Raw genomic sequence first — 23,996 nt, forward strand, 5'->3', positions numbered from 1 at the left:
TACGTCACCGTCTTCTTCCCTATAGGGCTTTTGACATACCAACGTATCATCTACTACATCCTATTTATTTTGTCATCGAGTCTATCTATATATCTTTGCAGCAACAAAATGATGTTTAACTTAAGGTAATTATATGATAAAACATAGACACAATATCTGTATATATTCATTTCATCTGAAATCATGGAAGGAGACATTTTTGAAAAATATACATTGTACAAAGAAATATCTTCTCATTGCCACATACCCTGCCAGTTATCAACACTTTGTCGTTGCACTTCATAGTCATAACATCCTTGACCCAGCCGCTTCTACACTGATTTAGAGCATCCATTGCTTTTAGGGAGTTCAAATCCTGCATTGTATAGGCACTCTTTGTGTGGATGAGGTAGTTGACAATGTCATAGTACGAAATCGCCGGGAGCGAATCCAGGTCGGTTGTCAAACTGTCTTTTTTCACCTCGTATGGATCAAAGCCGATCAATTCAATCTTCTGTTCGTATCTGTTACGTGATTCAGTATCCAATGTGTCAATATATCGTATTTTCTGCTTCGATAAAGCCATGTTTACACCTTAATTGCACGTTTTAATCACAGTAGTTTTTCAAAATATCGATTTCCGTTCGAATGCCAACCAAGATGGCGGACGTCGCAAAACCGCGCAAAGTATTATGGGAGTGTGGGAACTATGTATAGTGAAATTGTAAATTAATTGTATGACAACTGTCTTATTACAGTGGTACCTCTACATACGATCACTTCGAGACACGATCTTTTCGACATCCGACGTAAAATTTGAGCCGCCATTTGTTTCTACATCCGACGAGTTGCTCGAAATACGACGACATGACAGCACTGCAAACGAACGCACGGTGGATTTTCTTGTGTGAGAAATCAACATAGTTTTCAAAAAAAGTTGATGCAGTTGGAGAAACAGGGAAAAAAGTGATGCTTACCTTTGAAATGAAGATGCAAGTTATAGAAAAATATGAGCTTGGGGTGCGCGTCCCTGAACTGGCTCAACAATACAGCTCCATGGTCCTCTTCCGACCACCGTTCGCCACTATTTATAAGTTAAGGTGACAATTATTATTGTGGTAACATTGCCAAGGAAATCGCCAGCTTCGTCACGTTTTTATCATTTATTTAAGAACTTATCCAACACAAAACGCCCATTGTCTTAAGCAGTTGACTGCTCTCAAGAAAACGAAAGTATTATCTCTACTGCACCGACCTATCTCACTGAGACGTCAGCTTCGCGGTGCGTTCAGGGACAGTAAAAAGTGTCCGCCATGTTAGAATCCGATTCGTTACATTATTTTCAGGAATAATTATTCTTCTTATTATTATTATATTATTCTGAATTATTTATTTATAACTTATTTGTTTTTCTATGTTTAATTGCCATTTGTAACAGTGCCAGCAGTATTTATTAAGAATTTAGTGTATGTTTTTAGGCTTTGGAACGAATTAATGGAATTATAATGTATTCCTATGGGAAAGTCCTGCTCGACATACGACCATTTCGACTTACAAACAAGGTCCTGGAACGAATTAAATTCGTATGTAGAGGTACCACTGTATCCCCTTATAATTACATATTTTCAGGTAGTTCATTCACAACGTCTGAGTGTATGTTGTCGGCGATTAGCCTCGCAATGATCTTAATTGTGGTTGTCAGCCCAAAACCCTCTAAATATATATTAAATGCATCTTACCCGATATAAAATGACTACTACATAATCTGTGGTAGTCGTTTGGAGCCCAGTTTTCTCGTCGAATTGCAGCAGTCAATCTCGCTCTCCTCCGGGTCTCTCGGAATACGGTAAAACTTCAAGTCTCTCCGTCTATCTTCTGTTTTTGCAACCGACCGCCACACACCGCCATAATAGGAGGAATTTACGAAGCGCTAATGCATTAACATGACGAGTATACGGACAACATGGCGCGGGGGCGTGGCTGTGACGTCACGTGAGTAGGGTCTATAGAGAAATTGCGCGCTCATGACAAATTTGGACCGAAACGACTGTTTTTGGATGAGAAAAACTCAAAAAGATCCTCAGCACCCCCTGCTGTGAGTGACATCCAGCACTCCTGACTACTGTATCATATCTTGACCCTGCCATATCGAGGCAAATCATATCTTGAGTTTTATTGTCCCATCCCTAGTAAATTGGCTGCTAATGTGTTAACATTGAAATGGAAATGCTTAATAATTATAACACATAATATCAGCAGAGGTGGGTAGTAACACCTATATTCCGTTACAATGAGTAACTTTTTGAGAAAAATCAACTTCGTAGTTTAACCACGCAGTACTTTTTACTCTTACTTGAGTGGGTGTGTGAAGAAGCAACACTACTCTTACGCTGCGACTTTGGACTAAATTAGTCGTTACATTTTTTCTCTTTATTCTATATATTGACTTTATTTTTTCCAGAGATGCCGACAATGGCTGTCTCAGTTTCACCAATGAGACATAGCAACGATACTCACATGACTCCATTATTCCACTCAGAAGTATCAGATGTAACAATAATTTTTCTCCACTAGAGGGCACGCATGCTCTTTGGACGGGTCATATTTCACGGTGTTATTATAATCTGAATTCGATGCTTTTTGTGTTATCTTTTTGGACTAATATGGTCATATATAATAATAACAGTTCATTTAGATGAAGTTATGCCGAGACAAAAAAAATATTGACCATATACCATAAATACATCGACAAATAAATACCATCATTTTAAAAAAAATCTGGCATGGCAAGCAGTTACAATGTAACTCATTACTTGAGTATTCTTTTCTACGAATACTTTTTTACTTGTACATTTTTGGATGAGTACTTTCTCTTGAATTATATTATTTAGAAAAATGCTGCCCTTATTTGATTAAAGTTTTTGGCTACTCTACCCGCCTCTAAATATCAGGATAAAATATGAAAAGTACGTTTAAATGTAGTGGACTGAATAAAAACAAAATATTAACTATGAATACAAATACACAAGGGTGGTGAGGTATTAGCACTTTAAAGTATGAAGCAGAGTTCAGAGATTTTCATCGGCTGGGGCTGGAAGTCACTCACAGCAGGGGGTGTTAAGGATCTCTTTTAGTTTTTTCCATCCCAAAACAGCCATTTCGATCCAAATTTGTCATGCCTGCTCTTTTTCTCCATACCAAGCGTGCAAAGCAGTACACACCAGTGTTTCCCATAGGATTTTTTGAAACTGTGGTGGTGGGCTGCAACGGAGTCGGACAGCCTCACCATGTCGTGCCACGGCGAATTTTTTTTTTTTCTTCATTATTTTTTCCCCCCAAGAAGAACCATAACAAAGATATATTTGAAATATTTCATTAGCTAGGCTAATGTTATAGCTCTCAGCTACGGTACATGTATGTAAAATGCGTAGCTGATTACAGCTACGTTACCCTATGTAATAATGCGACTTTTTTTCTCGTAGCAATAGTACGACTTACATCTCGTAGTGACTCAGGGTTGGCAACCCAAACTGTTGAAAGAGCCATATTTGACCCCCCCCCCCCCCCCCCCCCCCCCCCAAAAAAAAAAAAAACAAAATAAAACTGATACAGTATGTCTGGAGCAGCAAAAAATTCAAAGCCTTGTACAAGCCTTATAATTATCAATACTAGCTATATTAGCCTTCGTGATTAAATGTTTATTTTCCCTGCAGTGGATCCTATAGCGCACCACGTGACTACTCTGTTGTACGATGCCACCACAAGTTTAACTTCATTACAATATTAATGAATTGAAAGAATGTTTGTGTCATGTTTGTCCTCCTAGAAATCCTATTAAAACAAAAAATATATTTCCCTCCCCCATCTTTTTCCATTAAAAAAAAAAAAAAAAAAAAGCACCGCTAAAGAGCCGCATGCGGCCCGAGAGCCGCGGGTTTCAGACCGCCGTCGCAGTCCTCCTTTTTCCTTTTTATTTGACCCTCGTAAGTACTACATTACCACAACAATAACAGTCCTTCTGTCAACTGACCCATTTACAGGACTGGGGGAATTCTAATAGCCGTGTAAAGAGTTTTACTTGATTCGGTGAGAAGGTGAATATTTTTTTCCCCCGTTGTTCGTGAACTAAATTTCCACATAAACGCACATCGAGGTACCATTAACTTAGCAAGGAGAGGTACTATGAGAGTCATTTTTCGAGTGTCCCAGAGCTCGCGAAATTGGGGGGGGGGGGGGGGGGGGGGGGCGCATTTATCAAAGTTTCGTCAGCCGTAATTGTCTGAAGTTGGCCCGCCGGTGTTGTGCCGAAAAATAGCCACTCCACGCTAAATGTTCCCCCTGACGGGAGCGCCCACACGTCACTCATACAAACAGCCTTTTCTTACCAGTCGATGGACACGGAAACGACGTTCTTGTACCGTGAATATGTATCATTTTACTCTGCTTGAACTAATAAATATTTTACTGTGACCAACGCTCTGAAAATAGAGCAAGGCTTTATTTTGGGCCCCGCCTCTCCGCGCAAGTTCAGTCAAAGTTTGCTTTCCGTCCAAGACGGCCGTCCAGTGCGTCCACCGCTCACTTTCGCCGAAAAGTCCGATCCAAACTATTGTAATGCCCCGGATATGGGGAAGAAGGAGAGAAGTCTGTATTTGCTTACCCACTTGATTGTGGTAACAATAATACAGAAAAACAATAACAGAATAACAGCGTGCTGCTAAGACATGCGACCGCTATCTCTCGCTATCTCGCTCGTTCTCCCATTCATCCTACTCGTTCCCCTTACGTCTCTTAAATAAATAAATAAATAAAATACTACTCTACTACCCGCGCGCGCTCTCGCGGGTAGTAGAGTGGAGTGGGCTACAGCTGTGTAATCGGCTGACTGACGCATCTGATTATTATCTTCTTTTTTTTTCGGCGGGGGGCAAACGAGACTGTGGCGGGCCCAAACGAGACTGTGGCGGCCCGCCACAGTCTCGGTCATTTGTGGGAAACACTGCACACGCATGCCAGATAGTTTACGTACTAATACAAGGCTACTACAAAGACGGTGTTCTATTTCGGCTATCGTTCTGGTATTGGGAATAAAAGTGTAAATCCCCAAAGCTTGATGGCACAATAACACACGAACACATTTGAAAACTAAAAGGTCCAAGAAGCTTCGGTTTAACACTCCCTTTTTACAACACTAAAATAAATTGCACACGAATAACCAACAGCGCTCTGCACAGTGGAAGCTCAACAGCAACAACAAATAATTTTATGGCTACAAAACATACAGTATCTTACCTATTTGAAAACATCAAATATATATTTCCTTTTTGTACACAACAGTCTAAATCTGGAGCTACCTTTTCCCCACTGGGCACTATTATAGAACTTTCATCATTATCATCTTCATTTTTGACCTCAAATCGAATTTTAGAAACCTCGAAATGAATTTTGTTTTTGTATAGTAAAAATTCGTTTTTGCGCCATGGTAAAGTTAAACCCCTCACAAAAAAACTCGTTTGTGAGCCAGTATTTTTTATTTTTTTTATAATTAGTGTTTTAGCAATATTGTCATTCTCCATATTAATTTAATGACAGTATTTTGAATGATTTCTAATTTTTGAAATTTGGGGTCTGCTGTTTCAAATATTAAATGTGAAAAGTGTAGTTTGAAAGGGTGAGTGTGATACAAATAATGCCACTTAACTTTGTAATGAAACGGCGAGCGGTATAATATGAATCAAACACAGACGAGGAAGTTTGTGTAGAATTTATTACAAAAAAACCAAGGGAGCACGCCAAAAGAAGCGAGAAAAAATACAAAAAGGCACACGAACCGAGTCGGCAAGGAAACCAAGGGGAAGGCGTCAATGGCCAGAAAAGGCAAAAAACAAAGTAAACAAGTAAAGTAAAACTAACTAAGCAATAGTCCGACACTCGCATATAATGACAGTGACTTTAAATAATGAGCGCTCCTACTGCGCCACAGCACAGCCCCGCCCATCCAGCTGAATCATATGCTGGAATGAAAAGAAAAACAACTGAGAAGGCACACAAACATTACAAACTTGATAGAGTTCAATCAGCTGAGGTTTTGGGAATAGGGTGGATATACATCATAAAACAATTGGACAAAGCAAGTTACCAAAAGAACCTATGCTCAACAAGATATAAGGAAGCTCTGTGGAATACAATCGTCCTACGTGCACAAAATCTGATGACGCCAACATGGATGACAGGCAAAACAGTCATTGGCCACTGCTCCTTACTTAAACACAAAAGTGTCTCTTTATCCAATATTTCCGAATGAATCTTTGACCACAAACTGAGTACGAAAAAGGTTATTCGCCAGTGTGGGTTCTTCTGTGCTGTATTAAGGTGCTCTTGCAATTGAATCTTTGAACACAAACTGAGCAGGAAAAAGTTTTTTCGCCAGTATGGGTTCTTTTGTGTCTTTTTAAGGTTCCTTTTTCAGTGAATCCTTGACCACAAACAGAGCAGGAAAAAGGTGTTTCACCAGTGTGGATTCTTTTATGTATTTTTAAAGAACTCTTGCAACTGCATTCTTGACCACAAACTGAGCAGGAAAAAGTTTTTTCGCCAGTGTGAGTTCTTGTGTGTCTTTTTAAGGTTCCTTTTTCAGCGAATCCTTTACCACAAAGAGAGCAGGAAAAAGGTTTTTCGCCAGTGTGGGTTCTTGTGTGTCTTTCTAAGTGTTGCTTTTGAGAAAATCCTTGACCACAAACTGAGCAGGAAAAAAGTTTTTTGCCAGTGTGGATTCTTGTGTGTATTTTTAAGGAACTCTTGCTACTGCATCCTTGACCACAAACCGAGCAGGAAAAAGGTTTTTCGCCAGTGTGAGTTCTTGTGTGTCTTTTTAAGGCGCTCTTGCGACTGAATCTTTGACCACAAACTGAGCAGGAAAAAGGTTTTTCGCCAGTGTGGATTCTTGTGTGTCTTTTTAAGGTTCCTTTTTCAGCGAATCCTTTACCACAAAGAGAGCAGGAAAAAGGTTTTTCGCCAGTGTGGGTTCTTGTGTGTCTTTCTAAGTGTTGCTTTTGAGAAAATCCTTGACCACAAACTGAGCAGGAAAAAAGTTTTTTGCCAGTGTGGATTCTTGTGTGTATTTTTAAGGAACTCTTGCTACTGCATCCTTGACCACAAACTGAGCAGGAAAAAGGTTTTTCGCCAGTGTGGGTTCTTGTGTGCTGTTTTAAGGCGCTCTTGCGACTGAATCTTTGACCACAAACTGAGCAGGAAAAAGGTTTTTCGCCAGTGTGGATTCTTGTGTGTATTTTTAAGGAACTCTTGCTACTGCATCCTTGACCACAAACTGAGCAGGAAAAAGGTTTTTCGCCAGTGTGGGTTCTTGTGTGCTGTTTTAAGGCGCTCTTGCGACTGAATCTTTGACCACAAACTGAGCAGGAAAAAGGTTTTTCGCCAGTGTGGATTCTTGTGTGTATTTTTAAGGAACTCTTGCGACTGCATTCTTGACCACAAACTGAGCAGGAAAAAGGTTTTTCACCAGTGTGGGTTCTTGTGTGTCTTTTTAAGTGTTGCTTTTGAGAGACTCCTTGACCACAAACTGAGGAGGAAAAAGGCTTTTCGCCAGTGTGGGTTCTTGTGTGCTGTTTTAAGGTGCTCTTGCGAGTGAATCTTTGACCACAAACTGAGCAGGAAAAAGGTTTTTGTATTGTATTGTATCGTATTGCATTGTAAGGTGAGTGTGACGTTGCCACATTTCTGTCTGACGGAGCGATGATGTCTGCTTTCAATCCTTCTGTTGAGCTGCTGCTACTCCCCTCGCTTGGAGGCTCCGCCCCTCTGCTGGCTTCACTCGGACCATCTTCACTCTTCAAGGGCTCACCAGTCGACCTGGTGATGTTCTCCTCTTCTTCCACCTCTTTAACGCACGGCAGGTCTTCCTCCTCCTTTTTGATTGGAAGTTGCTTCTGTTGACAAGACTTTGGCTCCTCCTCTTTGATTTGGGGGAGCTCAACATCCTCTTTCACACCAGGAGAGTCTGGCTGCTGCCGCTCAGCGCTAAGGTATTTTCTGAAACCTGCAAGACACAAGAAAACCATTGACATATTTTATGGACTACCGCAGCGTCTTTCCTCTTTGCAAAACTTGGAAAAGACTAGTACAGTGATCCCTTGGGGTTTCGTGGATTCAGTGCATGGTGCGGTTTAAGAATTCACAAAAAAATTGTGGGAAAAAATATGCGGTGTCATTTTAAGCCTCAAGAAACATTGTTTCGCGTGGAAATGCGTCCGAAAAAAACGACGCCCGAAAGTTTACCATCGAATTGTGTGAAGAACTTTAGTCCCCTTGTGATGACGTCATTAAAATGCGGCGTATGGAAGCTTTATACTCGTATTTAGAGATTCATGTTTGTATATAAAAAATGTGCACTCATATTTACGCATTTGTGTTCATATTTAGGCATTTGTATCAGTAACCACCAAATTCTGACGTTGGATGTTTTTTGCGGGTGAGTGAATACAACTTTCTTTTCGACGACTAGGAATCTTGTCTATGGACTATTTCAAGTTTACGGCTCCGAATCAAAAGTGTTGAACGCCGTCACGTCGGACTCGGGGAAGACTAAGCGATCCTCTAACAGCGCATGCGCCGAAACAACAAAAATGGCTGATTCCAGTGTTGTGCGTGGAGCTAATTTGTCAGTTGGAAGTAATGAATCACTGGTAAACACAATAACGTGTTTTTCCAATATCGATTGAATATAAGCATTTATTTGTGACTAAATATTTTCTATTGTCACTGCACGATGCCTGTGTATGTCAGTGTACTTGTTAGTATGTTTATAAAACATTTCTAAATGATTAGACTCATCGCCCAATTCTGTAAATTTCGAACTATAAGGTGCGCCTGTTTAGAAGCCGCCATACACAAAATTTGACACAAAAATGGCATTTGTTCATAGATAAGCCCCGGTAGTTCTCACTGAATTATGAAAGGGCGTGGTTTTGCATAGGGACAGAAGGGACAAAACACTACCAACTTTTCAGGATCCTCAAATTGTCCCCACCAACTTTCAAGCAACCTTATTTGCAGTGTAAAATGTGTTCAGTTATATAGGTCATTTAGATTGTCTTCCCATATGTTGTAACGATAGAATTGACCCTACCAATATTGAGTCAAATATTTTCAGTTTGTTCAGACTTACATTTACCCCTTTTTCACTTCCTGAATGTACCGCTCCATTTTTATTTTCCTCAAACGCATGTTTGAATTGCTGATGACTTGACCCACCCCTGACACGCACGCGCACACTCTCAATCAGAGTTCAGAAATTACGTGGCATGTCTGCATGCCCTCCCCTCCTCCGGCCAGCAGCTACTGTAAGTAATGGTAGTGATCGTGTAGCAGACCCGCTCCGAATAAGGGTGAGAGCTGAGTGATGATTTGGTGTCTTTAATGATCAAACCTTGCAAAACGTTCCCTTTAATCATTAGAAAATAAAACCGTTCACCTTGAAAAAATAAAACGATCACCAGGATCACCGTATGAGCTTTGCCTCTTCCAGAGAGGCCGCTGGACTAGACAAAAACTCTCACATTTCGCTGTCACTCTTTTTGGCCCGCTTTCAATTTGCAAACATTGCAAAACACACGGAACAGGAAATACACTAAAGTAAAAGTGTAACAGGAAGTTATGGTGAATTACAAAATAAAATACGTTTGGGAGACATAAATTAGGCTTTGGTTATTTACAAATAGAGTTGGCATTGCCATTACGATAAACTGTGTGAACTTGCCAAACTTGAGTAGGAAGCTGCTTACGTACAGTAGAAGTGTTTTCCTGTATGTGTTTCTCACTATGCTGACGATACTTAAACTATGAGAAATATAGGAAATTCTGCTCAGCTGTAAGAAATGTAGTGAACCAAGGTTTACACCCTTCTCCCCAGTTTTCGTTTATATTTTACTTATGTGGTCTTAAAGCAGCCCAAAGGAGCTTTCATTTTTTGTTGAGTTTGGCTGTGCTTGTGGGCAAAAATAGTAGTGTTAATCCTGAAGGAAGGCTCCATTTTTATTTAGTTTATTTATTCCATGACTAAGAACTTTTTGTTGTTGTATTTAATTTATTTAGAAAGACAATTTTGAGTGGTAATAAAAAAATAAATAAATAATGTTTTTTTTTTTCTTTTTCATTCCTGGATACTTAAGAGATGATTAACACATTTGTATTTCTTGTGTATGTTAATATAATTTGTGTTCAAATAATCCAATTTAAATTTGCTAATAAAATCCAGACATTTATTTTGGAAGTTTTCAAAATGTGTCTTTTGTTGTTTTTGAAAACAAAGGGTAAAATCGAATGGTGTATGACCTGAACCAATACATGTGCACTGCAAAAACACACCTCTATAAAACTGAAAAAAAAAAAAAAAAAAAAAATCTCTTGTTTTCAGAGTTAATCTACTAGAAATGAGTGAAATTATCTGCCGTGCTTCAAGCAATGTTCCCTCTAAGCTCTGCGCGTGCGCAAACATTTAGCTGATCAATTATTTAGGTTCTTATTGGTGAGAAATGTAGCCCTGACTGTCATTCACCCAATCTGTTCGGTCTTATTAATGTCCTGTCCCCAGCAAAAAGTGTACCTGCAGCTCTTGCTGTTATATTGTCCCTTCAAATATTGAGACCAAACCTACGCCCTTGGAATTATGGGTAATTAGCACCAAAAGATATTAACCGGTAACACTTTATTTGACAGCGGCATCATAAGACCAAATGAGTCACCGTGTGCTTTGAACCAATTGGCTGCAAAGCTTCATTGCTTGAAGAAGCTTAATTTGGCCATCACTAATCCCTTGAGGGAGACGGGCAACCTCTACTGTCACCTGCTGTAAACACTGTTGTCATCCAACATTGTCTCCTAGCATGCATTGCAGCGCTACAGATCTAAATGACAATCAAAATTCATGATCTGTGCTAATAATTTATTTAATTACTGCTCCAGTTGTTTCATTCATCGCTAGTCAGGTATTTGGTGACACTTTATTTGACGCCATTACACCTGACATTAACACTAACATTATGACACTGCTATGAGCATTAATCACTGCTTGTGACAGATATCGTGTTTTGCCATCCAGCAAATGATCTCACTTTTGAATGGATGTATAAGATTCGAGCTGGACATACATGGAGTTAGTTACTAATTTGCGGGATAACACTTAATGACATCTGTCATATTCGTTAGCGGCCGTGATAGTGTCATGTCATAATTATGACGGTTTTACGGCAGTCTTATGACGCCACTGTCAAATAAAATGTGACGGTCTTACGGCAGTCTTATGACGCCGCTGTCAAATAAAATGTTACCTATTAACCAGGGGTGAAAGTGAGGCGGAACTGCGTAGCGGGATGAACTTTTCAGGCGGAACGCCGTTCCGGCATTCGATGCTTTGATTCTGAAAATATGACTGCAACTGTCAAAACCCCATGTTTGAAAAAAAACTCTGCTACGCTGCCCGCGGGTGTTAAAGCCTTACCCGGCCCGGTCAATTAGCTTGATTTGCAGGCCCGAACCTGAAAAAATACCCCGAAATTGTATATTTTATTTGTTAGGACTCAGGAGAAGGAGGAAATGCGAGGATGCGATGCGTGGTTGAGTTTTGTGGGATCACATTTGTAACGATGCCCTTCCATAAAGATAACAAATTAAAACCTTAAACAATAAACTTTTACCGTCATTTCCCGAATATAACGCGCACTATTTTTCCCCAAAATCAACTTGTAAAATCATGGTGCGCATTATAAACGGGTACATGGATGGAGACAGAAATATATATATATATATTACATACAGGGGTGAAAGTGGCTAGAATTTCTTGCCGGAACTCCCCGACGTGAAGGTCACCACGGAGCCAGAAATTTTTGTCATTTATTGATTTCTTTGTTTTGGGGGGGGTCAAACCTCTTGCCAAGAAAACTGTTTTAGCACAGTTACGTCTATAACACATACAAAAACTGATTTTCATTAAAAGTTGTATTTTTTCCAATGATTTGCAAAATAGAAGTTCACAAAAAGAGCAATAACCCATCTCCATCTCCTAATTTTTATTTTCCCTCATTTCCTCACATACTAAATGCCAATGGGTTTTCCCATTGGCAGTGTATCAAATACTTGTTCTCCCCACTGTATGTATATATATATATATATATATATATATATATATATATATATATATATATATATATATATATATATATATACACTAGGCATGTGCCTGTATGAGATTTTGACGGTACGATAACCGTGAGCAAAAATATGCGGTTTCACGGAATCACGGTATTGCAATTATAGTTCCAAAATGTGTTATTTTGAGATGTATTGGTTAAAAAAAATGATTTTTTCCCCCATTGATCAGGATTGTTTTTTTTTTTTTCCAGAACATAGTTGCAAACTGGAACATGAATATATTGTTAAAATAAATTATCAATATTTTCTATTTTTTTTTTTTTTTTAATATAATTAAAATAAATATAACTTATAGACTACACCCACAGCCACAGCTCAAGTTGCTCAAGATTAGAGCAAGAACAAAATAATTTCTATAAAAAAGTAAAAACACTTCAGAATGAATTTTTTTTTAAAAATTCTACTGCATGACTTTTTTGGAGGGTGGAAAAGCTCAAGTGAAGTTTCGCCATTTTCAGCCACTGTGTCAGCTCTAGTCTACATGATGTCATGCCTATGTGTTAAAAAACAAAGAATTCACAAGTTGATAAGTTAGTTAAAAAAGTATGAGTTAGTTTAAAGTGTAAATATTGTTGTGGAAACGTTTCATCTAAACAAACAAACAAAAAAAAAGCATTGGGAGTGAGACCTCCCCTTGATCCAGCGAACGTGGATTTGTGCTTAGGGCAAGAGCATCTTTCGCAATTTGCGATCTTTGATGCTATCCCCTTTTACCCTTCATTCAAGCGAATCAAGCTTGTTTTCTCACTCTGCGGCTGTAACACTCGACGAAGTTGCTCTCCCAGCTAAGCCTAGGCTAACATTCGTCTTTGTAAGCTTTTAGTTAAGTTTGTATATTGAATTTGAAAGGAAAATGTGTGTTTTGTTTTTGACAAACTTTTTCATGCTGCTAATCTGTTGAAGCTACTCACACATTGAAAAATACAATTGTACAAAGTTTTAAATGTATTCGTTTTGTATATTCCACATACCACGATTTGAGAGCTCAATAAATTGAAGAAAAGTACGCCTTATGTTTGGAGTATTTGTTTTTGGGTTCACTGGCTGTCTAGCAGATAACGTCACTTTCACACACATCCACAAACGGGAGGGGGTGAGCGCTGCCGCGCCAAGCCACTTCTGGCTGCATTTTTGACACATGAAAAATAGCGAATACCGTACTACGGTCTGATGGAAAATTTTAGTGGTTTTGAAACCGCAACGTTTTCACACCACGGTAAACCGTGAAACCGGTAACCAGCACATGCCTAATATACATATATATATATTTTATATATATAGTGAGAGAGAGAGAAGTCCGACCCGAACGAAAATAACTGACATTATGGGCCCGACGCGGCCCGAAATTCGGGTCGGATCGGGTTGGGATCCGGTTTAAGATCTATCCTCTACAAAAAAAAAAAAAAAAAAAAAAAAAAAAGCTTGTTTAATTAAAGGTGCAATGCAACAGAATATTGATCAGATATTTAAGAGAAAGGAAAGAGTTGATTAAGTTTGTTTTGTATTATTTTATTGTTTTTTATTTTGGTGGTTCAGAACACCTTCCATGTTAATGTGCATTTATTTTTGTTCATTTATGTAAGGCTACTTATTCATTTCCTTATGATTAAAAAAAGTCTATGTTTGCTTTGTCTTCAAAATGTATTTCATTTCACTGTGCATATTATAAGTCATTTGCGCTTTTTTTTTTTTTCATGTTTTTTACATATCTTTATTATTATAAAAAAAAGCCAATGTTTACAGTATATTATCTTCAATTTCAAAGTATATCCTATGTTCTTGAAGAGTTAAAATGAAATAACAATATAAAAATTACGTGGCGTTTTAGATGGAATTTTGTAAATCAGTGAAAAAACACTATTTTAAATGGAAATCAGTTTCTCATTTATGCCTTGTTCCAGTGTGATGCAGAAGCCTAATGCATGTATGAAACCTATTATTTCATTCATTCATTTTCTGAGCTGCTTAAGCTCACGAAGGTCACAGGGGCCCTGGAGCCAAGGGAGTTCCGGCAAGAATTCCAGCCACTTTCACCCCTGCTATTAACCCAATAAATCAACAAATTAGCCGCACTGGATCCCAAGATTCAATATGAGGGGAAAAAAAGTAGCGGCTTATAGTTCGAAAACGATGGTACCTATATTTTGATATCTGCCTACCATCGTTACCCTAACACTGTTGATTCACACTCAAATATTGTGCCAAAAATCTTAGAATATGAACGAGACCAATGAGAGTACTAAATGTTGTTTAATGCCAAGTTTACAAAATTCTTGATGAAAAATGCCTTGGGCGGCAATGCAGGTCAGGTGGTTAAAACTAAGACCTCCCAATGAGTAAAATTGATCAGTTGTCTGCACTTTTGACTTTTTTGATGAAATTAATTAAATTCTCCTCAGGGGTCCTTAGCTGATTTTATTGAAAAAAAAATTATTGGAATGCAGTTCATAAATTATTCAATTTTGGTCATTTCAGTTCAGTTCGGTTCCGTTTTTTCATTATGTATAGTGTACTCTTATTTATTTTGAAAATATCACCTAACCCTGATCACAGATTCTACAGTGCAATGCGTGTAACACACACACACACACACACACACACATATATATATATGTCCTAATCAGTGTTGGGAATAATGTCGTTATAAATAACACCGTTATGAAACGGCGTTATTTTTTCAGTAACGGGGTAATCTAGCTGATTATTTTTTCCGCCGTTACAACACCGTTACTGATGGTCACAAGCGGTGCGTTACTTACTATGAATGACCTGAAGAATCTACCAGCCGTAGCGAGTCTACTCTGCTCTGTTTATTTGTCATCCAAGAGTTGGGGTGCGTTCATGTTCATGGCAACGAAAATAGTAAACACACATAGCCTATCTTTGCAAGAACGACGGAGTTGCCGTTTGATACGGTCATAATGTGCAGGTACTGCACCCATCCGCAGGAAAACTGTTCGTAGCTTTGTAGCGATTTGTACTTTCGGAATCGCTGATGAGTTTAATAACATACACCAAACAATAAATACAGCAGAATGTCCATTTCGCGTAATTGTGGAAGCCCGTTGACATCTTTACTCCATTTGTCTTTGGCTTGCTCGTAAGGGTCAACATTGTTCACATCCTTAAGTTTGATCACATATTTGTTCTTCGCCTTAGTAACGAGTTTGTCTCTTTATCGAACTGGCAAGTTAAAGGTTTAATGTCCCGCGAGCCAGACCTGCTTCCAATATGGCTGCGCTGTTGTCAAATTTCACGTGATCCCCCATTCTGTGACGTAAACGCTTGAGCCGGTGTTTTCACACAAACCGGAACAGCGCGTGCGGCAAACACACACACGCAAAACAGATGCAGAGGGATATGATGGCAGAGCATTCAGAGAAAATTTTGTCCTTTACGAGGTTGAGATATAAGCACTATTTCAAGTTGGTCGAAATTAAAGGAAAGAACGTGCATGTAAAGTGTAATTTATGTCCCGGGGCAAAGCTTTTGTCGACATCTATGGTAAGCAATTCAAATCTGTTTATTTTTGTTGCACTTCAAGTGTAGGATAAATCTGTTCCTGGTGAGGTGCAATAAATATTACAAGGTTCTATAACACAACTACCTGTCTGTTCTTCTCTATTGAACTGACTCGAATACTGCTCAGAAAATTTTTAATTCTTTGACAAACAACAACTTCCTTTTAAAGTAACGGAAATATTTACTTCCCTGGTAAATAGTTACTTTTACTATAGAGTAATCCCCCCCCCCACCCCGAAAATAGAGATTTGAAGCTTTCCTATGATGTATCACACATGCATAATGGACAATTTTGAAATTTGGCCAAATTGGGACCTTCAAGTCACCTGAGTGTTTTCCGCCAAATATATATGTATACAACATGTAATTAATTCAAACAAAGCAAATCATTTACATAGAGGGAAATCTTTCAACCGATGCAGTGGTGCAACCTGATGTTGGCTAACGAGTCCATTACACGGCTACTAATTAAGCAGCACCACGATGTAAAAGGAATGAAAAGATACAATATTAGACTGAAAAACATTTCTGTACTAATGAGGAAAAAGCAATGCTTGGGATGACCTTTAAAGTGTATGAACTCTTCTTCTTCCTTAATGGATGGCGACTCTTCCTCCTCGTCCTTGATGCATGCAGACTCAGGATAATGGGCTTGGCTGACATATAGATCTGCAACACCACAAACAAAATCTTATTTCTTCATTTTCAAACTTGTGTCCCCAAAGTTGAATTCTGTTGGAGAAATTTCATCCTTGACATTTTTTTTGTTTATTCGTGCTTTATTGTCTTCCAAAACAAAACAAAACAAAAGTCATTCAAAGTGCTAGACATCACATTAACTGCGATTAAAAATTAGAATCCCTTGATAGCACTACTGTTAGTCTGTTACCATTAAAAATTTATTCTCATTTTTGCAATCTGTCATGTATAGTAATACAGTACTTATCATCGAAAGTGAACCAACCTTCTAGTCTGTGAAGAACAACCTTTGCGTGCATTCGTTTGCACACAGACGAGTGTCGGTGACGTGGGGGCTCCTCTTTCACTCCACAAAGTTCCTCCGGTCTCGCGGACATTTTCCCACTTTATTTGTAAATGCTGAGACGAAGATTAGCTAAAGATTTTTTAGATCACAATGTGGCACACGTCGTCGAGAAAAGAGGGAAAATGGCGAGTCTTTTTCTTTTATCTTCTTGATGTCTTTATTTCTTTGATCTATTTCTCTTATAAAACGCCAATCGGGAGAGCGGCTGTTGCAAGCGAATCAACATTGCACAGCCAATCATGAGATTAGCGCCAAGCAAGTCAAAATCTTCGCAGCCAATCACGAGCGTGGTTCAATTGCGGAAGAGGAGGGCTGTTCATCGTTGTCGAAGCACTTTACATTCAGCCACTTTTATGGAAGATTTACGTTTGTGAATTCGTTAGCATAGGTCACTAATGGAGTTGTATATGTGCATTGTATGTATTTTTTTCATGCCTTCGCGATGCATATACAATGTTGATGTTGCATGATCTGTATTATTTGCGGTGTACAGTAGTTTCCCATTACGGCCGCTAGATGACAGCATTCGTCCGTTTGTTGAAAGCGAAGTCAGTCAAAATATATGCTTGTTAGTGAATGTGTGCACAATTTATGATAGTATTTTAGCTTATTCCTTTTTGGTTGTATTGTTTACAGATTGATCTCATACCTTATGCCCCGTGGAGTTACAATTCCTCATTTTTTGTACATCAAGGAAGATTTGGGTGAATATAAGGCAAATTAAAGCCATTTGAATTTAGCAATGGATTTGTGTTACCTTTATAGACCCTACTCACGTGATGTCACAGCCACGCCCCCGCGCCATGTTGTCCGTATAGACCCTACCCACGTGACGTCACAACTGCGTTCTCCTGACCGATGCCGCCCACTTGTCCGTCAACACATCGGGTTGACCTGTTACGGCTACGTACATTCCTCCTATTTACGGCGTGTTTTTCTGCTCGTTAACATTAATAATCAAAATGGTTAAGGCGTGTGTGGCGGTCGGTTGCAATAACAGAGAAGATAGAAGGAGAGGCTTGAAGTTCTACCGGATTCCGAGAGACACGGAGAGGAGAGAGCGAGATGGGCTGCTGCAATTCGACGAGAAAACTGGGCTCCAAACGATTACCACAGATTATGTAGATCACAGCGCACAGAGATATTTTTGTCATCTTTACTGGACAAAAATGTGAAGTAATGGCTGTGTTTCCAGTGTGCATATGCAGCCGTTTGTAGTATATCTCCTGCCTATTTCATTGTATCCTGGCGAAGTAGCAAGGCTGTTGTTTTGGCCGCAAACTCCCAGCGCTCACGGCTCACGCATCATGGTGACCCGTTTTTTTTCCATCACCGATTACAAAATGTGACACGTGATGTCACTCCCATGACTACAGTAGTCTTCATTCTACATACATTATGGGGCAATAACAAAATAGTAACGCACAGGCATCAAGGAAAGTAACTTTAATCAGATTACTGATTTACAAAAATGAACGCGATAGACTGCTCTTTACTGAAAGAAAGTAATCAGATTACAGTTACACATTACGCACATAACGCGTTACTGACAACACTTCTATTATTATTACCGTTAAATACACAAGCTTGACGCTTAATGGGAGCTATTTTTTTCACCGGAGATTTGGCTAGCTCTGGCAGTGTTCAATGCAAGCTGGAACAAACGGCAGTAACTTTGTCATACCGCAAAATATTAAAACGATTGAAACCATTACTCACCACATTCAATATGCTGGCAAATGCATTCATCTAAAAAAAATTGGGAGTGAGACCTCTCCTCTTCCAGCGAACGTAAATTTGGAGAGGAGTCTGGCTGCAGCCCGCCTCTCTCAGTACCCTGCGCCGCTCTTCTCAGTACCCATCCCGCAGACAGGAAATGACGCAATACCGCTGCTCTCAGTCCCCTCAGACCGGAAATGTCGTCAACCCTTGCGACGAAAACAAGTTACGTTATTTCACCTCTCGCGAAGAAAACACGGTAAGTGGCCGCACTGAAAAAAAGTTTTTAAAAGCGTATGCATGTTTAAAAATGTTAAATAGTTAAACAACACTTGCGGTGAAAATATGAAGTGTTTATTCTGAGTTGAAAAGACCGTACTTATATCTAGTATTCTTAATGTAATTTAAATAATGTCTTCCTTTACTAACTGCATATGACTTTGCTCTACTTATATTGTTTAATACGTACTGATGAATTCAGCAGCGAATTGGCTAATGGTGCTAATGATTTTACTTTTTTTTTCACAATGAACAGTCTTCTTTGTATAGTTTTCATTATATTGCACTCTTATTTTTCATTATGTACATGCCTGCAATTCGCAGCTCGCTGTTTTTGTTGTTGTATGGCAGTGGTCTCAAACCGGTCCTCAAAGGGCCGCAGGGGGTACTGGATTTCATTCCAACCAAACGAGACAAATAACTTTTCACCAATCTGGTTTCTTACAAGTGTAATCAGTTGATTGCAATCAGGTGCTGCTTATGTTAGTAGAAACCTCATTGGTTGAACTGTTTGTGCTGGATCTGTTGGAACAAAAACCAGGACCCACTGCGGCCCTTTGTGGAGTCGGTTTGAGACCGCTGTTGTATGGTATTGTTGTTTTGCCTTCATTTGTTTTGTCTGGTCCTTTGTAGTTTGAATGTTGTCACATGATCCAAATAGGACAAGGTTGTAATTTTTTCTTCATATTGTTACTCTGCTTAGCTATATATTTTTTCATCATTATTATTATTATTTTTTACTAGCTCCTTGATCACCACCCCATTGGGAAGAAACTAAATCACGACCCCCAAATGGTAGTCTTCCCATGCAGATACAGGGATGTCACACAGATCCAAATGGAAGTAAGTAGCATAAGTAGTAATGTACTTTAGATTTTGGACTGTGCTGAACACTTTTTTTTGATAGACATCGAACACTGTAAAACCCACTGTGCAGACAGGACCAATGGTGACAATATAAGACCATGCCGAGCTTCATGGACGGTTCAAACTCATCCTGCCCAGGAACGGCTGGTATGTTTTTATGTCTGAGACAAATGTTGTGCGCAGTGGAAATCTGGATAGGCTTATTATTCCTTATATTAGTTAACAATTGGACATAATTGATTATTTACTCTTTGTTTATTTAACCAATCAACATTCTCAATAGCTTATGCAAATCTTGAATATAAAGAGGCCAGAAATGGTGTTGATTGTCTAAAAAAAGAAAGTTTGATTGACACGTGCTGACTTTTGGAACGTTGGCCTGAACAATGAAATGGAATCAACTGTGAATTTTTAGGATTTAGTTTCTCTAAAGAACATAATGTCACTTGTACAATTAAGTAAAATGTAACTTTTTGTGTTTGTTTTTTTGCAGATATGAAATGCATATTTATAACTTGTCTAACAAGTAGCTCATTCAAAGGTATAAAAATGTATTTTTTGGCGTGTGTAGGGTATTATTTTAACTATGTAGCCTACAGAATGCTTGTATGGGCTCATGTAGGTGTCTGCGTACGTTTGTATTTATATAACATATGTCCGTGGGTATAGATTATGTATTTTTCAGGGAAGGACCATATTTGTGGCTGACCCCTATGTTGTTGCAACATGGTGAAAGCCTACAGGATGTGACCCACACATGCATTTGCCTGTAAGGCTGATTAGTAACAACTACAACTTGGAGGATTGGTTCATTTTCAAAGAACAGTCAAATCATAACAAATTAAATGATCCAAATTCCAATTATTTGTGGGAAGAAAAACAGATCCAATCATCAGATCAGAGAACTATTGTTATCTCCAATGAAATTCAGTATCCATTCATATTGGCATGGCGTTTCCATGATGATCCAGAATAGCCTTGTTTGGTTTTGAAGGTATGTTCCAGTCGATCCTTTTATGTTGCCCCTTCAATTAAAGCAGAATTGCACTCCAGATGATTCATCCATTCATTTGAAGCAAAATTCTAAAATGCCACTCTAAAATTACGAATGTTTTGTTTCAAGGGCGTTGGCCGGGTCTCAACATTGGTAGGGACGAATATAAAGCAAATAAGGTTGCTCAAAAGTTGGTGGGGACAACTTTAGCATCCTGAAAAGTTGGTCGTGTTATGTCCCTACCGTCCCTATGCAAACCTACGCCATTGTTTTGTTTGCATGAATCATTTAAACCTGACTGGTTGGTGTTCTTATGCATGGAAACACGTTTGTAATTGTTTAACTACTGTATTTAATATAAACCTATATTTTCAATTGCAGAAAACGTTTACAGTCAATCAACAGGGGAACATGGAAAGAGAGGATTGGAAGTGAAATAGAGGTATTTGGAAAAGTGTGTATATTCATTGATTCAAAACTTGAAGGAAGTGACTCGGTTAAATTCTTACGTTATGGTTTTCCGGGACAGCCATAGGGGAAGGACTGTGGCATCTTCATGTTGATGGTAGGTGAGTTTAACTGTCCAATTTTGTCTTCTGTGATATTTGTATTCATTTATCCATTTGTAGTATGCTCTTTGCACTGTTCTGGATGCTCTCTTTGAGTTTAACCATTGTAAAATGAAGTTCACCTAATCATTCAAATTGGGCTACAAAATATCCTTGTCGTTATTCTTTATTTACACTTGTTTTTAATTTTGTTAGACTGATATGCCAACTCTGAGGAAGTGGTGGTGTATATTGCTAGCGGACAATTTCAAACTTGGGTGCATGGTAAGTCTTTGAAACTGTTGATATGGCATTCATAGGAAAGTAGGTGCACAGCACCTTAATTCTTTGTTGGAAAATGTGGAATACTTATTTTTGTATTTTTTCAACTTATGTGAGCCACAGGAAAGAGTTTGCCCTATGGACAGATGAGGCAAAAGCATTACTGCAGGGTTAAGTGCCACCAGTCTATCAGTTACAGAGGTGAAATTTGAATATAATTGCTGAGGTCAGCTTTTAAAGACTTTTTAGTGTCCATTACTCTGACGCACTTTTGAACATGCCCCCCTTTATTCACTGATTTATTTTTAGGAAGAGGTGCAACCACAGCTCCTTCAAGTTAGTGGTGGCCCACTCCAAAAAGATATGGCGGGAAAAAATGGTAAGATTGTTTATATACCTAGTTTAATGCAATGCCTGAAAAGAAAAATCAAGTATAAAATTAACAAAGCATCATTTTTATTTTACTTATGTAATATTCAAATAGCTCTTTTCTTTCTCTTTTCCAATGAACAGTTTTGCTAAAAGGATTGTGCAAGACAGCACAAAAGCCTCGGACAGGGCTGGGGGTGTGGAATCAATGCAGTAGGAGTTCCCAAGTATCCTGCAGATGGAAGAGGATGAGCACGAACTACAATGTCTTGGAGCCATTCAAGTTCTGTTTCAACCATCTGGAAGATGGATTTACCTTTTTTGAGGAGATTGTTGACTAAAGAAAATATCTGGTGTTCTCTCAATAATAATAAAAAATAATAAAACTAAAAAAATAAAGTTTACCACATTAGAACTGGTTGTATTGAGTTCATTTTTCTACACTTATAAATTAGTTGTTTTTTTTTCTTTTATCCCAGATGTTAGTTGTAGGTAGTTTTAATTACCTGTGATGAAGGCGGGAGTGCTTGCCGAAAAATGTCAGGTAATTAAAACAACCTACAACTATTGTCTGGGATAAAAGAAAAAAACAACTAACACATGACAACTATTTTGTCATTTCTGTTTGAAATAAAGGTGCCTTTCCTGGAGCAGAAAGTTTAATATAGTTTCTGAATTAGTTAATTAGGATCTTCACCCACATGAATGAATTTAAGTAGCAAAATGAAAGACAAAATTGGTTTGGTTGCAACATTGAGAGAATATTACGTTTTTGATACATTAAATTGTAATGAAGCTATATTAATGTGTCCGTTCATGAAAATGTAAGGATGACAGCAATTTCTAATAATTCTCAATTGGAGTATATTTTACAATTGACAAACTAAAGTACACACTGTGATAGGTCACAGGCGATCTTTCAGTCACTAATTAAACCTTTATTGCAATAGTGTGTATTTTAATTTTGATGTACTGTAACCGTGTTTTTCATTTTGGTAAAATCAGCAGGCTTTGACAAACTGACCGCGCTTAAAGAGTTAATCTCCCGATTTCACCAAATCAATTTAAGGAGCATGGAAATAAATTATTATTTAAATAATAATGAGTGATGCTGAAACCGAAAATAAAAGACGTGCGAAAAGAAAAGTAAACTAGTATTTACGTTCGAATGGACGCTATTACGATAAAACCGGAAGCTCGGAGCTCGAGCGCTACTTCATGTTGTCATTTCCGGTCTGAGAGCTGCGATATTGCGTCACTTCCTGTCTGCGGGATGGGTACTGAGAAGAGCGGCGCAGGGTACTGAGAGAGGCGGGCTGCAGCCAGACTCTCTTGGAGAGTTTGTGCTTAGGACAAGATCATCTGTCGCAATTAGCAATCTTTGACGCTCTCTTTTCTCCCCCCCTGCATTCAAACTTGTTTCTCTCTCAGCGGCTGTGATTAACCTCAATGAAGTTGCTCTCCTAGCTAAGCCTTGCCTATCATTCGTTTTTGTAAGTTTTTAGTAACTTTGTGTATTGAATTTGAAAGGAAAATGTGTGGGGGTTTTTTGGCGAACTTTTTCATGAAGCTAAACTGTTGAAGCTACTCACACATGGAAAAATACGATTTTACAACGTTTTAAAGGTATTCATTTGGTATATTTCAGTTACCACTATAAATTGCGGAAAAGTATGTCTTGTGTTTGGAGTGTTTGTTTTTGGGTTTGCTGGAATAGCGTCACTGGTACACGCAGCATCAAACAGGCGAAAGGGTAAGCGCTGCCGCGCCAAGCCACTTCTGGCTGCATTTTTGACACGTGAAAAATAACGATTACGTACTAGTGTATGACGGAAAATTTTAGTGGTTTTGTAACCGCGACGTTTTCATAGCATGGTAAACCGTGAAGGTAACCGGCACATGCCTACACCCGACCCGGGGGGCGATCCCAACGCAGACAACGTGACAAAACATGATGCGAGAGAGAAGTCTCGTTTATTTGGGTCTTGAGCTTGGAAGGAGGCAGGAGGCGGAATGGTCGTGGTAAGCACAGTGGATGCCACATGTGTAGCTGTCACCTGGGGTTTTGACAGGTCAATGGGTTGGCAGAAGTATCGGACGAGGGGCGCGCTGATCATGACCTGGAAACAATGAAAAGATATCGTGAGCCGGTGGTCAGTCAATAGAT

The 23,996-nt window shown here is 38.8% G+C and overlaps 1 protein-coding gene and 1 long non-coding RNA gene across 13 annotated transcripts; one reads left to right on the forward strand and one right to left on the reverse strand.

Annotated features, from left to right (window-relative positions):
* Positions 1-5,767: 5,767 nt before the first annotated feature.
* LOC130928043 (gastrula zinc finger protein XlCGF26.1-like) lies at positions 5,768-16,864 on the reverse strand. Its single transcript, XM_057854242.1, has 3 exons — positions 16,691-16,864; positions 16,291-16,395; positions 5,768-8,035 (listed from the first exon to the last, which is right to left on the reverse strand). Exons 1-3 carry the CDS (start codon positions 16,800-16,802, stop codon positions 6,315-6,317), a joined length of 1,938 nt encoding a protein of 645 aa, XP_057710225.1. The 5' UTR covers positions 16,803-16,864; the 3' UTR covers positions 5,768-6,314.
* A 1,725-nt stretch (positions 16,865-18,589) lies between these two features.
* On the forward strand, positions 18,590-22,261 carry LOC130928097 (uncharacterized). Of its 12 annotated transcripts, XR_009066597.1 has the most exons (10): positions 18,608-18,749; positions 19,403-19,436; positions 19,514-19,612; positions 19,677-19,783; positions 21,012-21,072; positions 21,160-21,195; positions 21,395-21,463; positions 21,578-21,686; positions 21,770-21,839; positions 21,974-22,261. It is a non-coding gene; the product is annotated as an uncharacterized LOC130928097 (long non-coding RNA). The 12 variants fall into 12 exon arrangements; XR_009066600.1 differs by lacking the exon at positions 19,403-19,436 and having other exon boundaries at positions 18,590-18,749; XR_009066596.1 differs by lacking the exon at positions 18,608-18,749 and having other exon boundaries at positions 19,357-19,436.
* Positions 22,262-23,996: the final 1,735 nt, after the last annotated feature.

The sequence above is a fragment of the Corythoichthys intestinalis genome, chromosome 13, assembly GCF_030265065.1.
Source record: "Corythoichthys intestinalis isolate RoL2023-P3 chromosome 13, ASM3026506v1, whole genome shotgun sequence".
Classification (NCBI taxonomy): domain Eukaryota; kingdom Metazoa; phylum Chordata; class Actinopteri; order Syngnathiformes; family Syngnathidae; genus Corythoichthys; species Corythoichthys intestinalis.

Excerpts from the sequence above, each read along its gene's own strand:
- LOC130928043 (XM_057854242.1), bottom strand. The coding sequence starts at position 16,802 with ATGTCCGCGAGACCGGAGGAACTTTGTGGAGTGAAAGAGGAGCCCCCA. Across the intron at positions 16,396-16,690 it reads TGTTCTTCACAGACTAGAAG|ATCTATATGTCAGCCAAGCC; the intron begins GTTGGTTCACTT and ends GTGGTGTTGCAG. Across the intron at positions 8,036-16,290 it reads AGAGTTCATACACTTTAAAG|GTTTCAGAAAATACCTTAGC; the intron begins GTCATCCCAAGC and ends TGTGTCTTGCAG.